We start from the raw sequence: 13375 nt of genomic DNA on the forward strand, positions 1-13375 counted from the left end.
ACCTTTTCTCAACCCATCCGTAGCCTGGGGGAGACCTGGAGGATCTGGTGGGCTGCCTGTTGCTGTTCACGCTGGACTGCGGTGGGGGAAGGTAGCCCCTCTGTATGCCAGGATGCCCGGGGCTTGGCATGTACACTGAGCTGCAAACAGGACTCAGCAGGGAAGCTATGAAGCTCCTGCAGCCCCCTGGATGGGGGGGCCCTGGGCAAGGAAGGAGTTTTGGGGCAGTGTCACCTAGTATCTGGATCAGGTACTGGAGCGGCATGAACTCAGATTTTTTGCTTTACTGCAGGCCCAACGGCGGTTGTGTGAGATGCTGCCAAGTGCTGGTGTCTATTACTTCCCATGGGAGATCAACAGCTCAGTCCCAGAGGGGGAGGCACTGAGGACGTTTGGCAGGTGAGAAGGGTACCCCGCTCTCCTTGCAGGCCAAGCCTTTCTTTCACTGGCTGACCCGCCTCTCTTTGTTTGTAATTGTTGTATCTCTGCACCACTGAGCTTCCCAAATCGATTGTTCCCAGGTTATGCTGCTACGACCTGGCCCGGTCCAAAGCCGTTCTCACTGCTCAGCACAGCTCAGCTCAGTACCGGGTCTGTGTCGACACCAAGTTTGTGGAGCCGTTCCAAGCCCAGCTGGGATCTCACTACATGGTCCTGGGAGAGGCGGAACACAGGGAAGGTAAATGCTCCAGGAAGCAGTGCCCTTTGCTGCTGTTCATGGTTCATCAGCTCCTTTGTGGCTCCCTGGGTGCACGGTGAGACACACTGTCACTGAGGTTAGCGTTGGCCAAGGCAGGCTCATCTCCTGCGGCTGCCTCTGTTCACACGAGCGTGTGATTTGAGAAGAGCCACCCCTGTCTTGGTGAAAAGCTGGTGCTCTGGCACAGATTTCGTTAGAAACAAGAAGTGCCTCAGCAGCATCGCTGAGCTTGTGAAACCTATGCTAAAGCCTTCTGGCATCGTTGCCAGCCACCACATTGTCTTCGCTCCAAACGTGGCTGATGATTGCAGCAATACCTCATTGCGAGCTGGCTGGGTTGGTCTTTGCCATCCTTGAAAGGCTCTAATTATATCCCTGCCCTCAGACACGGGGCGTGAGGAATGCAGGCAGGCTCTGTCACGCAGGGCACCCTGTTGTCCTTTCCTGGGGTGCCCTGAGCGTTACTCCAGCTGCACGGTGCTTTGTGTGGGGAGTTGATCTGGGCTGGGCCGTGGGGTTGTGAAGCAAATCCCAAGCGTTGTCTTGGCCACACCTGATAACAAGCATTCACATTTGTGCCATTGAAATCCTCGGTGGCATGTGGAAAGCCACACTGCACGTGGGTTCTAGTGAGTGACCTGCTAAGCCACTGCTTCAAAATTCCTTTAGAAGGACATGTTATTTTGGTCATCACAACTTAGGAGTGAGTTGGCCCCGATGAACTGTTGGTTATAGTCAGCATTGAGCCTCTTCTAAGCCCAGCTTTGTTCTGTCCTCTTCTTGTCTGCACAGGGGTATTCAGAAATAAGCTTAGACCCATCCCTGATGCTTTTTAGACCAAACTTCATCCAGCCACGAAGCAGACAGATGCTGCATGGCAGGCACTGGCACCAACATGTCCTCTGCTCAGCGTTCCCCAGTGCAAGGAGAGCGCAGTGTCAGTCACCAGCATTTTGTAGTCAACAGGGCAGAGGGAAAGCACGTCACTGAATTAACCTGCTCCCGGGCCTGCTGCTCACATCGGTGGAGGCATGCGGCCAGTCCGATCTCCTGCAAGTTCTCAGGCTATGGTTATTTGGCCAGCTGGAGCCATACGCTGCCTGAGGGAACCTCTCTGTTTGCCTCTGAGCTGCTTCGTCTGTTTTTCTTTCTACAGAAATTTCCTGTTTATATTCCCAGGTGAAGGTCCCGTGGTAAAGGCGCGGATATTGACCTGCGTGGAAGGGATGAATGTGCCCTTGCTGGAACAAGCCATACAGGAGCAGAGGAAATACTTCAGCGAGAGGCAGGAGCGGATGGGAAACAGCACGTCCTGACAGCAGCTCTGAGACCAGCCATACGCTGGTCCTTGCGCTGCCATTTGCAACAAATATGTTAAAAGTAAATGCAGGAGGTGGGTTTGCAACATATTGCTTTTTGCTGTGGCAAATAGCAAAGTCAAGTCACTAAGCAGGGAAAGAGTTGAAGGCTGTGAGTCAGTATGTGACTGTGGGTTGTCCGTTCATGCCAGGTGTCATTACTGAAAATAGCTCTGGGAAGCAGGTTTGTTGTTTGTTTAGAAGGATGGTTAAGGAACGGGAGCGCTTGAGTTATACTGGTCCTTTTGTAATGCAAGGCTCGGAGACATCAGAAAAAGAAGAAGTCTCCGAATCTCAAGTTAAACACACCCACACGCACTGCCAAAGCACAGCGGGTTACCGGGCTGTTGGCAGATCGGAGGTAAAGGGCATTAGTGCAAAGTTCGTTAGCCCTGTGTGGCTGCGGGTCCACGTGTGCATGCGTTTGGTTACTGTGACTCAGCTGCCACACAGGAGCGTTCCTGGCAAAACACTCACATATCTGGACTGACCAACAAACAAGAAGAACAAAGAGTCACTATTTTCAGTGGCACCTGCCTCTTTGGGTTTTCAGGAGCTGGTGTCCAAGGGGGGGGATTGACTTTAGCTCTAAAATAAATATTTGCAGTGCCCTGAGAACCAACACTTGACTTTCTTCCTTGACACAACTAAGTTTAGGAGTCCTTAAATCACTATTTTTTTGAAGCATCTAAAGGTTTTGATTGATATTTTCCTAAATAAAGATGAAAAGAGAAGGCAGCCTGTCTTTTATTGATTAAAAACCTCTTCCTTGCTAAGGCAAATGCATTAGGCCCTGCAGAAACCCCATGGATGATGTAAGAAAATTTAGCGATATGCAATTTTCCTCCTTCTCCTGAGTACTGGGTGTGTAAGGAAGTGCTTGGCTTTCAAAAAGTTGCAAAAAGAGGAGATGAAGTTACATCAGAGCCGGTCTGGTTTAAGAACATGGTGCCAGGCCCACCTAGCAGAGTTAAACCATCAACAAAAAGACAGAAAATCACTAATGATGTGAGATGAGAATAAAATGTTAGTGCAAGAGAGAAAAGACTCTCCTGTGCTATAGGAATCCCCGGACCTGGAGTGAGCTGGGACTGTGGTTTGCAGGGGAATTCAGCCACCTGCAGCCTTTTCTGCTTTTTGCTCAGATTCTCTGGTGAAATGTTCAGAAAATAAGGACTGAAGCCATACAATGCACAGCAGCAGATCAAAATGCAACAGGTATTGGCAAAGTCCCCTGTTACCAGCAGGCTTGATTCAAGGGCCTGAGATGGCTCAGTAATTACAGTGCTTGCTATAATCTTTAATCATGGTTAAGCCTTACGTTTTTCTTCACGCAGTTACAGAGATCCAAAAGCCCTGCCTCAGCATGCTCTCTGTTCAGCCCAAGTCCAAAGACATGATCAAGAGGCAGGATTTTAACCTGGTTTTGTAAGAGACAACGATGAGTCTGTCATGATGTGTTTATGTTTATACCTCATCTCCTGTCTGTTCTGCCTTCCTCCCCGTGCTTAAATTTTATCCAAATGGCCAGGTTTGCCAGAGAGTTGGGAATATCCAAGATGCCAGGACTGGGAATATCCAAGATACCAGGTTACTACAAGTGTTAGGAAAAAAAAAAACCACAAACCCAACCAGCCAGGAAGAGGTGAGCAAATTAGGCAATGACTCTGGATGAAGACGTGAGTGCAAACTCAACCTTCACAAGCCACCGGAGAACCCACACAGGAGTTTGCCATGGCCATGTGGATCCCTCTTCAGCCACAGAGCAACCACACTTTGGTTCTTTCAAATTGGCAAAATAAGGAGCAATTTAAAAAAGATTTTGAGCTGGTGGCTCAGCAATGGGCTAAATCAGTCCTTTTTAGGTCACCTAAAAGTTGGGGTCTGCACTGTGGACCCATGCAGCCAGTGGGCTGCCGTGTCCTGCTGTGCCCACCCAGAGACATAGAGCCCCCAGACCCTCCAGAAGACAGTCCTTGTGGCTCTACCTTTCCTGGTGCTACGATGCATAGTATTTTTTTAATCTTGTCTGCTGTCAGCTGCCAAGTCAATGATTAATCTCCCCCCCAAGGACATCTTCCGAAAGGCTGACCAAGCGGTGCAGCCCACAGTGGAGAGGTTCAAGGGACAATTGAGCAAGACAAAAAAACAAACAAACAAAAAAACCAACCAAACAAAAAACAAAACAAAACAAAAAAAAATCCCACCTGAAAAAAAGACATTTCTGCTGTGTGTTTAACCTGAGCATGTCCCAGGGAACCCTCATTATGCACTGCATCCCCTTGATGCCAGGCGCTGTACAAACAGAGCTGGAGAGCTTCCCTTGGCCCTGTGCAGCCCCTGCTGCCTTTCCCGCAGGCCCAAAGCGCCTCTTTACATCCATTTTGCTCAATTTTTGCTTTAGCCAGCACACTGCACAACCTGGGTCACAACCAATGAGTCCTGGGCAGTTGGTGCACGGTGTGTTTGGCTCTTTGGGGCTGCCCAAAGACCCCCACACACCCCGCACACCCCCAGACACCCGCCAGCGTGCCCAGGCAGCCCTGTCCACCTGCCCCAGTTCAAGGCAGGTCCCTGTGCTGGGGGAGCAGCAAGGGGGGACCCAGACCCCAAAAGCAGCTCGGGGGACACACCAGGAGAGCAAACACCTTCTGCACGTTTGGGGTTTTTTTTCCCCTTCTTTTTTTTTTTCCTCAGAAAGCAGTGCCAGCCGCCCCCGCTGCCATCGCAAGGCTGAGGCAGCAGCATGGACGCCTTCCAGGAGGTGTTTCAGAAGGTGGAAAAGATCGGGGAGGGCACCTACGGCGTGGTGTACAAGGCTCGCAACAAGCGCACGGGGCAGCTGGTGGCCCTCAAGAAGATCCGCTTGGACTCGTGAGTGGGGCAAAGCCCCAGCCCTGGGGCTGCCATGGCCCAGCCCAGTGCCCACCTGGCCCACCATGGCACCAGGCCGGTTGCCTCCTCAGTGTGGCGGCCATAGGGTGCCAAGGCGAGAGGGGGGGGCAAGGAAGGCAAATGGCTCCTCTGGGGCCAGCAGTGCCGTCTGTGGGGAGATGGCTGCCAGCTGAGCCCAGCAGTGCCCCAGTCCCGCCATGGGAGTGAGCAGGAGGGACCTGAGCCCAGCTCAATGTCCAAAATAGTGCAAGAGGCTCAAAAAAGCCTGACATGAGGGAAAAAAATGTCTCTGCTGGCTCATGCAAGCAGCTACCTGGCCCTGGCTCCGTGGCGCAGGGCAGGGGGAAGTAGCCACCATTTTGTGAGGTAGCCTCTCCCTCAGGGGTGTGGTGCCGGGGCCTGGTGCCGGGGCCTGGCGAGGCTCAGCCTCCCGGCAGGGCCAGCTCCAACACCTCCAGGGTGGTGACTGAGCAGATAAAAGCTTATTAGTGTTCCCCTGGGTCGCCCCTGGGCTGTCTCCACGATGAGGAGTGTCAGCGTGGACCTGGGGCCATGGTGGTGGGACTGCACCCCAAGGTGGCCCCTCAGGACAATGGAGGTGGCTGACTGAGGGGCAAAGAGCTTTCATCTCCCCCCACCTCCAAAAAGCGAGGCTGGGGCATTTAAACTGTTGTTGCTTCTCCAAACGTGCCCTCAGGTGCTCCCAAACAAGCTCTGCCCCAGAACTTGCACTGTCTAGGTCACCCCCTCCCTCTCCTTCCCCATGTCTCCATTTCCCCCTGCCTTGCCCCAGCCCACCCCACGCACGGCTCCATCCCAAACTCAGGGTGCCCAGTGTGAGAGAACCCCCCGTGGGCAGGCAATGGGGTACCATGGAAGGGAGAAGGGACACAGGACCCCATGGGCTGCAGGATCCCACTGGGGGACAGGGTGCCGCACAGCCTATCTCTGCTGCAGGGAGACGGAGGGCGTCCCCAGCACTGCGATCCGAGAAATCTCACTGCTGAAGGAGCTGAAGCACCCCAACATAGTCAGGTAAGACCTGGATCAACCCTCCCCACCAGGGAGGTGCTCTGGGTACAGGCAGCAAGAGGGGTTTTCCTGTCCTTCCCTGACTGCACAGACAGGAGCAAAATAAACAGGAAAATGCAGCAATCACTTGCACTTCGCTGGTTCTCAGCAATAGCTCACAGCACTGCCACTTCACTCCAGCAACACAGGTTGGTCCAAGCTGCTGCTGCCCCATACTAGATGCTGCTTTTATATCTGTCTCTCTCTGCTCCAAAGGACTCACAGAACAGAGGCATCTGTGGGAGGAGGGATGTTTGGGTATTTGCAGAAGTCTGGAGAAGGTGCAGAAAGGTACCGAAGGGAGCGCTTGCACTTCTTTTACAGGCTCCTGGATGTCGTACACAGCCAGAAGAAGCTCTATCTGGTGTTTGAGTATCTGAATCAGGACCTGAAGAAATACATGGACTCATCCCGAACTGGACAGCTTCCTTTAAGCTTGGTCAAGGTACAGTGCAGAAGGAGTGCTAACAGGCAGGGCAGAGAGCGCGGGTCCCTGCTGCCTTCTACTGGGCAGAGCCAGCACCGAGCTGCCCCAGACTGTATCTGGAAGAGATTCATCCTTGGCTGGAGGCATTCAACCTCTCGGATCTCAAACATTTCAGCTGCGAAAACCTCGTGGCATTATTGCTCAGCGCATTTATTTCCCAGCTGTTTCCAGGCTCTCCTGCCCATCTCACTGCAGAACCAATTGCTGTTAACAGGACAACTGAGGGATCTATTGCTAATTGCCTTTGTGCAGAGTAACGGGTGGGTGGAAGGGACTGCCACTGCTTGGATTGGAGTCTTTCTGTCCCCGTGTAGGGCGGGAGCAGTTTGTGTGCAGCTCTGAGTAGTGGCCTGCAAGCCTGGTGTTGCATTATAGCAAGGTCTTTTTTCCCATTCAGGTCTATAAATGATCCAAAGTGTGTTGGTTCACACGATCCAGCCTTCAAAGTGGTTTCATTGTGGCCTTGTCTGAAATCTCTTCTCTCCTTAGAACTACCTTTTCCAGCTGCTGCAGGGTGTGAGCTTCTGCCACTCGCACAGAGTCATCCACAGGGACTTGAAGCCACAGAACTTGCTCATTAACGAAGCAGGAGCAATCAAGCTGGCTGATTTTGGACTGGCAAGAGCTTTTGGAGTCCCCCTGCGCACATACACTCATGAGGTATTGTTGAGGCTCCCTGCCACCTGAGAGTGGGGTACACAACCCATAGCGGGTGAACAACAGCAGCATCACAAGTTACTCATCCATAATGGAGGTGCAACCGTGCCCAGGCGTGTGCTCTTAACCTAATCCACAGCTAAGGGGTTACCTCATGTCCCCACAAAGTGTGCTGACTGCTTCTACCCTAGCCTGCCTGCAAGCTGGGTTCCCACCTTCTCTGCATAGGGTATATTTATTTGTTCCAGAGTGTCCTGTTGAAAAATGATCTGTTAATCCCAATCTTGCTGTCGCTAAGATGTGCGTTAATTTAGCATGGCCTTGGCACACTCTGATTTGTACAGTCACTGCGTTACAGCTGAGAAGACAGGATTCCGTGCCTCTAGTTTCACCTGGGGAAACTAGACAAAGCTCGTTTCTTGGTTCCTTACCAGGTGGTGACTCTGTGGTACCGAGCCCCTGAAATACTGCTGGGATGCAAATACTACTCAACCGCTGTGGATATCTGGAGCATCGGCTGCATCTTTGCAGAAATGGTAGAATGGGTTTAAATAGTCTCTTTAATGAGCAGGGAGGATGCAGCTGCAATGAGAAGTGGGGAAGGAGGGACAAGACGCAGAACATCTGTGATACTGCAGTCCCACACGGTGCTGGGGTGGGTATTATGGGAAGTCCACCCTGAGGGTTAGCTGATCCTTAGCTGTGGGCTCAGAAGGAAATCTGCCACCAGCAGGGGCCTGGCAGAAGGCAAAGAAGCCTCTGCAGTTCCATATACATGGAAATGTGATGCCTCTCCTTGCAGAAGGGGTAGCCAGTCTTGTTGCTGCAGCATTTTCATCCTGGGAGGAGATGACTCTCTTGCAGATGTCCCCACAGTGGGCTGCAGAGAACTAGCACTCTCATAGCATGGCAGAGTGGATCACCTAGGGGTCCATACTCCACTTTGAAGAGCTCCTGTTATCCCTACAGTGTAATAGTGCTATCTGTAGCTCCCAAAGCCCTGGAGCTGCAGATCAGCAGAGCCTGGGCGAGTAGGTGGGGAGGGAGCTAGCTTGCAAGAGTGGGTGTTAGGAAATGAGACAAAGAGGGATAAGGGACTGGCTGAAAGAAGGACAGCGTCAGGGGAGCGTGGATCCATGGAGAGGAGCTGGAGACAAGCAGTCAGACACCTGTGACTTTCCCAACCACTGCCTGGCAGAATCGCTGCATTGTAACTGCCCTGGTCTGTGCAGTTGTTTGCATCTGCTGGAACAAAGGGTCGCTTGCTGCGGGAAATAGGGCACACAGCTGAGGGAAAGGTGGGAACTGGCGCTTTTTTTTCCCCCCCCAGGTGACCAGGAAGGCCCTGTTTCCAGGGGACTCCGAGATCGATCAGCTCTTCCGGATCTTTCGCACCCTGGGCACTCCCACCGAGGCGACCTGGCCTGGGGTGACCCAGCTGCCTGACTACAAGGGGGACTTTCCCCGGTGGGCAAGGAAGGAGATGAAGGAAATTGTTCCCAACTTAGATCGAGATGGTAGAGACTTACTGGTGGTGAGTGAGGGCTCAGAACAAGACCTGGGGACAGACAGGACCCTTTCAAACTGGGCAAAGAATAGGGATATTTGAGACTGATCTACCTGGAAGTGCATTAGCTGATCTGGCTCTAATGCTCATGTCTGCCATTGCAGAAGGCTAGCATTGCGGAAACACCAAATCATCGAATAGGGCTCAGTCCTTGGCTCTGAAGCAGGACTGTCATTGCGGGTTCCTCTAGGAAACCACTGCATTGAGGGTCAAGAAACCCTTCTAGTGTAATCCCCACGGTAACTTCAGCTGTGGGTCACTCCCGAAGCCCAGAGAGGGGAAAAGGCAGGACCAACATCTGCATCTGGGCCCAGCCATGTGCAGGTGCAATCAATCATTTGGTTTTTAAAATCCTAAATCTGCTGGGTTTTTCTCTTGGCAGCAATTGCTCCTGTATGATCCCAGCAGGCGCATCTCAGCCAAGGCAGCCCTCAATCACCAGTATTTCTTCTGGAGAAGCCCTCAGAGCCCTGAAGAGCAACGTGTGCTGCAGAGACACTGCAGATGAGAAGTCACAGCTCTCCCCAATGCACTTGCACCTCCAGGTAGCAGTGCAGATCTGGTTTGGGGCACTTAGCAGGGGGCTGGCTGGGACCCAGGGTCTCACTTTTCCTGAGGAGTCTGGAGGGGGATATTCTTGCATTTAGAGACTCCCAGCCTGTTGCTGGGGGAAAGTTTGTCTGGGTTACAGCCAGTAGAGCTGTTTTGAAGAGGTCATGTGCAAAAGGGTGGGGGTTATTTATCAGCATAAAACACTGAAATGTAGATGAGAGAGCATCTTTCAGAAGGTTGTCCTTGCATTAGTCAGCGAGCTAAGGTGATTTCTGTCTCTCCAGCACTGGAGCATCCCCAGGTCTGTCGGTGGCAGTTTCTGACACCAGGGTGTGCTGGAGCTCCACTTCGGGTAGGGGAGCACTTCTCTGCTCAGCCCTTTGCTGCTGTTATCAAAGACTGGGCTTGTCAGCACTAGACAACTTGTTTAATCTGAGATGTTTAACAGAGCTGACGTTCTGCTGTTTCGCAAGCTGAAGAGCACTATCAGGTGTCTTAATTTGTGCCTTAGCTGGGACCGAGAAGCCAAAAGATCCAGTTAGCATAAAGCGCTTGTTGCATACGGCTGGAAAGAGTAACAGCTAAAACACTGGCTTTCCATCATCAGTCCAGATGTACTGCTGTTTCCGTCACTTTATTGTCTTGGAAATGTTTTTGCTGTTCAAATGTTCGGAGAATTGTCACTAACTTTTTGTGTGGTTTTGACATCTTCATTTTTTTTCTTTCAGTGCAGAAAAAAATAAAGGCTTGTCATTTGTTCAGAAACCTCGGTGTTTATTGTTTGGCGCGGCCCATAGGGCTAGTGATGCAGGACAGTCTGGCTGGTCCTTTTTTCCACAGAGCTCTTCTCCCTTCATCATCTCCTGCACTCTTTCTTTTATCCTTTCCAGCCCAAATCCTCAGCAGGTGCAGAGATGTACTCTCGATTCTGTTGCAGAACGAGGGGCTGATGGTTCTGCAGCCCAGTGCTGTCTCGGTATGGTAAGATGGGCTTTCTTTCCATCAGAGGTTGCCACAAACCAGTTCAGAGTTACATTCCACTTATTTAAATACTCAAAAGACAGATTTTTAACTTAGGGAAGCCAAACTTCTGCACTCCTATTTTTCATGCATGTGCACACACTTGCCCTCCTAATAACTGTGATCCTAAGAAGTGATTTCAGCACAACCTGACAGCTCTCCAAAGCTGTCAAAGTCCTAGAGTTTCATGACAGATAAACAATGCAGTAAAGGAGGCGGCTGCACATCTCAGCTGTAGCACAAACCTCCCTCCCCACCTACTAGATACCAGAGAATTTGCACAGGGGAGAGAAACCTTTAGTGTCCCTCCCGAAAAAGCCTCTCTCAGCCCAAGACCTGCCTGTCTAAAGCCAAGCTCTGTTGTCCTTTGGCTTCCTCCATCATTCATTCCTTCTCCCCACCCAACAAAAGGCAGCAGGTGGCTCTGCTTAATTCCTGACATCAAAAAGACTTTTGTCATCCCTGTTGTAGCAGCTGCACCTCCTGACAGATCTGCAACAGCGAAACCCTGGGACCTGTTGCTCACCTCCCTCCGGGCCCTGCCACGCCGCCTGGCTGTACCTCCCCTCCAGGTTTAGAAGCTGCCAGGACCCGGGGAGCTTGCTTGCCTCTGCAATTTGCACAAATTAGTTTTTTTTGGGGCAGTTGGGGGTTGCTTTGCTTTTGAAGCTGTTGTTAGGAGTCATGCTGGAGTGGCTGCCTGGAAAAAGCTGACCTGCTTGTGTTCGAGAGGGATGGTTTTCTGATTGAGCAGGGAGCTGGGCTCATGCAGCAGCCTTGAGAGCCGTGTGGCAGGGAAATTGGAGCCGTGCTGTGCTCCTGCAGCATCTCAAGGCCTCTGTCTGATAACACCCAGCTCGCAGGAGCGCGTTTGTGAGACATGGATGCATTCTGCTATGGGAATCATTTCCCTGCCTTTGCATACAAGTTTTAAAGTCAATTCATTTTGTACAGACAATGTTCTGTTGTTTGCCCGATGCAAACAAATGCTCGTGTTGTACCAGACAAGCTGTTTGCGGAAGAGGTTTGTTTGGTTTTTTTTAAGAAAGATCTGCATTAAGAAATAAATACCAAGGACATTCATCCAGTCCAGAAACATAAATAAAAATACTACAGCTATCTAGCCGGACAAAATGAAGCAACGGGCTGAATTTCAAACATTTATGACCCAACCCCACTGCCAGCAAAGGGAACCAAAACCAGCTGTGTCAAAATAACCGCTCTGGGAAAGGCACGATGCAGCCCCATCGCCCTGTGCCCGAGAAGGGAGGAAAAGCACTGCCTGGCTCCTCCTGAGCAACTCACAACCCTGACAGATAGCTGGGCTCTGGGGAAGCCCCATGGCTGTGTGGTGCTTCCTCTGGACACATCAGGAGGACACGATACAAGCTGCTTTCTGCAGGTGAGGACCACTTGGTAGCAAAGAAAAGGATTTTTAGTGGGTTTTTTCCAGAAACAAAAGGCAGGCCAGCCTTCAAGGGAGACTGCTCAGCTGCCTCATCATCTCTTAACGCCTTCACCCAGCCCTGGGTAAATACCTCCCACCACACAGTTAGGGAGCACTTTATCCAAAATGATTAACTGACTGCCTAATTACCAGAACTCCAAGTCCCTTAGTTACAGAGCATTCTCCAAAACCATTTAGTCAGCACTTCAGGAAAGAGTCACCACGTGAACATTGTACTGCTTTAAAAACAAGCACAGTTTTATCTCATTTGCAAGAGGAGCAGCCGGGAGGAGGGCAGCCCTAGAGCCCAGCACCCTGCCCCACGGAGCTGGGCGAGGGGAAGGCTGACAGCAAACTCACCTGTTGGGCCGAGCTGAGCTGCAGAAAAGGCACTAGCCCCATTGCTGATGGATCCTCCCTCCTTTCAGCCAGCCGAGGGGAGCAAAGCCAAAGCACAGCAAGACTGCTCCCAGCAGCTTTGAAGAGCTGGGACCCGAGGACTGCTGGGAACCGCACTGGTCCAGGGCTCCTTGGTTGCACTGGGATGTGATCCTCACCTGGCCGTGTTCTTGTGCTCCGAGGGCTGCTGGGCTTGCCCTGGCAGGAGGCCAGGCCAGAGTTTCTCTCCTGATGTGTCCCCTGGTCCATCACAGCCCAGCTCCAGCCCTTGCTGCTGGTCCAGACCAGCCAGGAGGGGAATGCAGTGCCCCATGTGCCAGCAGTGCTCCACCAAGAGGAAACAGGCTGGGAATGGATACTCTAGGGTGTGTGCAACAGTTTTCCCCATCATAAATCAACAAATTGCCCCATATTGATCGTGGCAGCTGAGATGGTCAAGGACACCAGCCATAGGCCTGACAATAAACACAGACCCTGCAGAGCATGGGACAGAGCCCGGGCAGATCTTGGACTGGAAACTTGGTGTCTCCATAGCTGGACTCATTGTTAATGCTGAGCACTACCTACCAGCAGGAAGGTAACAGGACCTGTGATTGTGCCGAGCTTGCCAGCATGGGAACAATTTCTTCTTGAAGCTCAGACTTCAAATCCCAGTTAGGCTATATGGAAATAGAGGCTATGCTGCTGCTCTGATGGGGGAAGAAGGGGGAGAAAACCTCTACCCTTATGGATTATTTTGGGTGTGTTGGAGTTCCCAAACAGCGTCAGCTAAAAGAGCCCTCGGGAAAGCGGGTAGAGCAGCTCATGTCAATAGAAAGTCATTTTTCTCATCCCACAAAGCCAGGGGACACTCCACAGTGGGGTAGATACTAGGGAAGAACATTTGGCAGATGAGACTTGCTCATTTCAGCAAGGGCTGAGCAGTGGAAATTACACAGAGGAGTGAAAGCTCACCTAAAGAAATAGCAAGTGCAGGTTTTCCAGTACTGGTGGGTGGATCCTGCAGCCAAGGCCAAGGACTGTAGAAAGCAGTTTCACATCACCGTTGACTGCAAGCATCATCAGTCTGCTACTGAAGGTCATCCCTTCCCTTGCAACACATCTGCCACTGTACAGGTACAGAACAAGCCCCCAAAATCATCTGCTTCAACAGGGTTTGGTTTTGCTTGGGGCTTAGCTTCCTCTGCCAGCAGCTCAGTGAAGTGACCCAAGTCATTGTGCA

General features: G+C 51.6%; 2 protein-coding genes across 2 annotated transcripts; both read left to right on the forward strand.

Annotated features, from left to right (window-relative positions):
* The first annotated feature begins 303 nt into the window (after window positions 1-303).
* Window positions 304-2844, forward strand: TEN1 (TEN1 subunit of CST complex). Its single transcript, XM_050908505.1, has 3 exons — window positions 304-399; window positions 522-679; window positions 1880-2844. The coding sequence occupies exons 1-3, from the start codon at window positions 314-316 to the stop codon at window positions 2014-2016; spliced, it is 381 nt and encodes a 126-aa protein (XP_050764462.1). The 5' UTR covers window positions 304-313; the 3' UTR covers window positions 2017-2844.
* A 1960-nt stretch (window positions 2845-4804) lies between these two features.
* CDK3 (cyclin dependent kinase 3) lies at window positions 4805-9254 on the forward strand. Its single transcript, XM_050908377.1, has 7 exons — window positions 4805-4932; window positions 5911-5988; window positions 6349-6469; window positions 7001-7171; window positions 7603-7704; window positions 8499-8702; window positions 9118-9254. Exons 1-7 carry the CDS (start codon window positions 4805-4807, stop codon window positions 9241-9243), a joined length of 930 nt encoding a protein of 309 aa, XP_050764334.1. The 3' UTR covers window positions 9244-9254.
* Window positions 9255-13375: the final 4121 nt, after the last annotated feature.

This window comes from Gymnogyps californianus, chromosome 19, assembly GCF_018139145.2.
Source record: "Gymnogyps californianus isolate 813 chromosome 19, ASM1813914v2, whole genome shotgun sequence".
Lineage (NCBI taxonomy): Eukaryota > Metazoa > Chordata > Aves > Accipitriformes > Cathartidae > Gymnogyps > Gymnogyps californianus.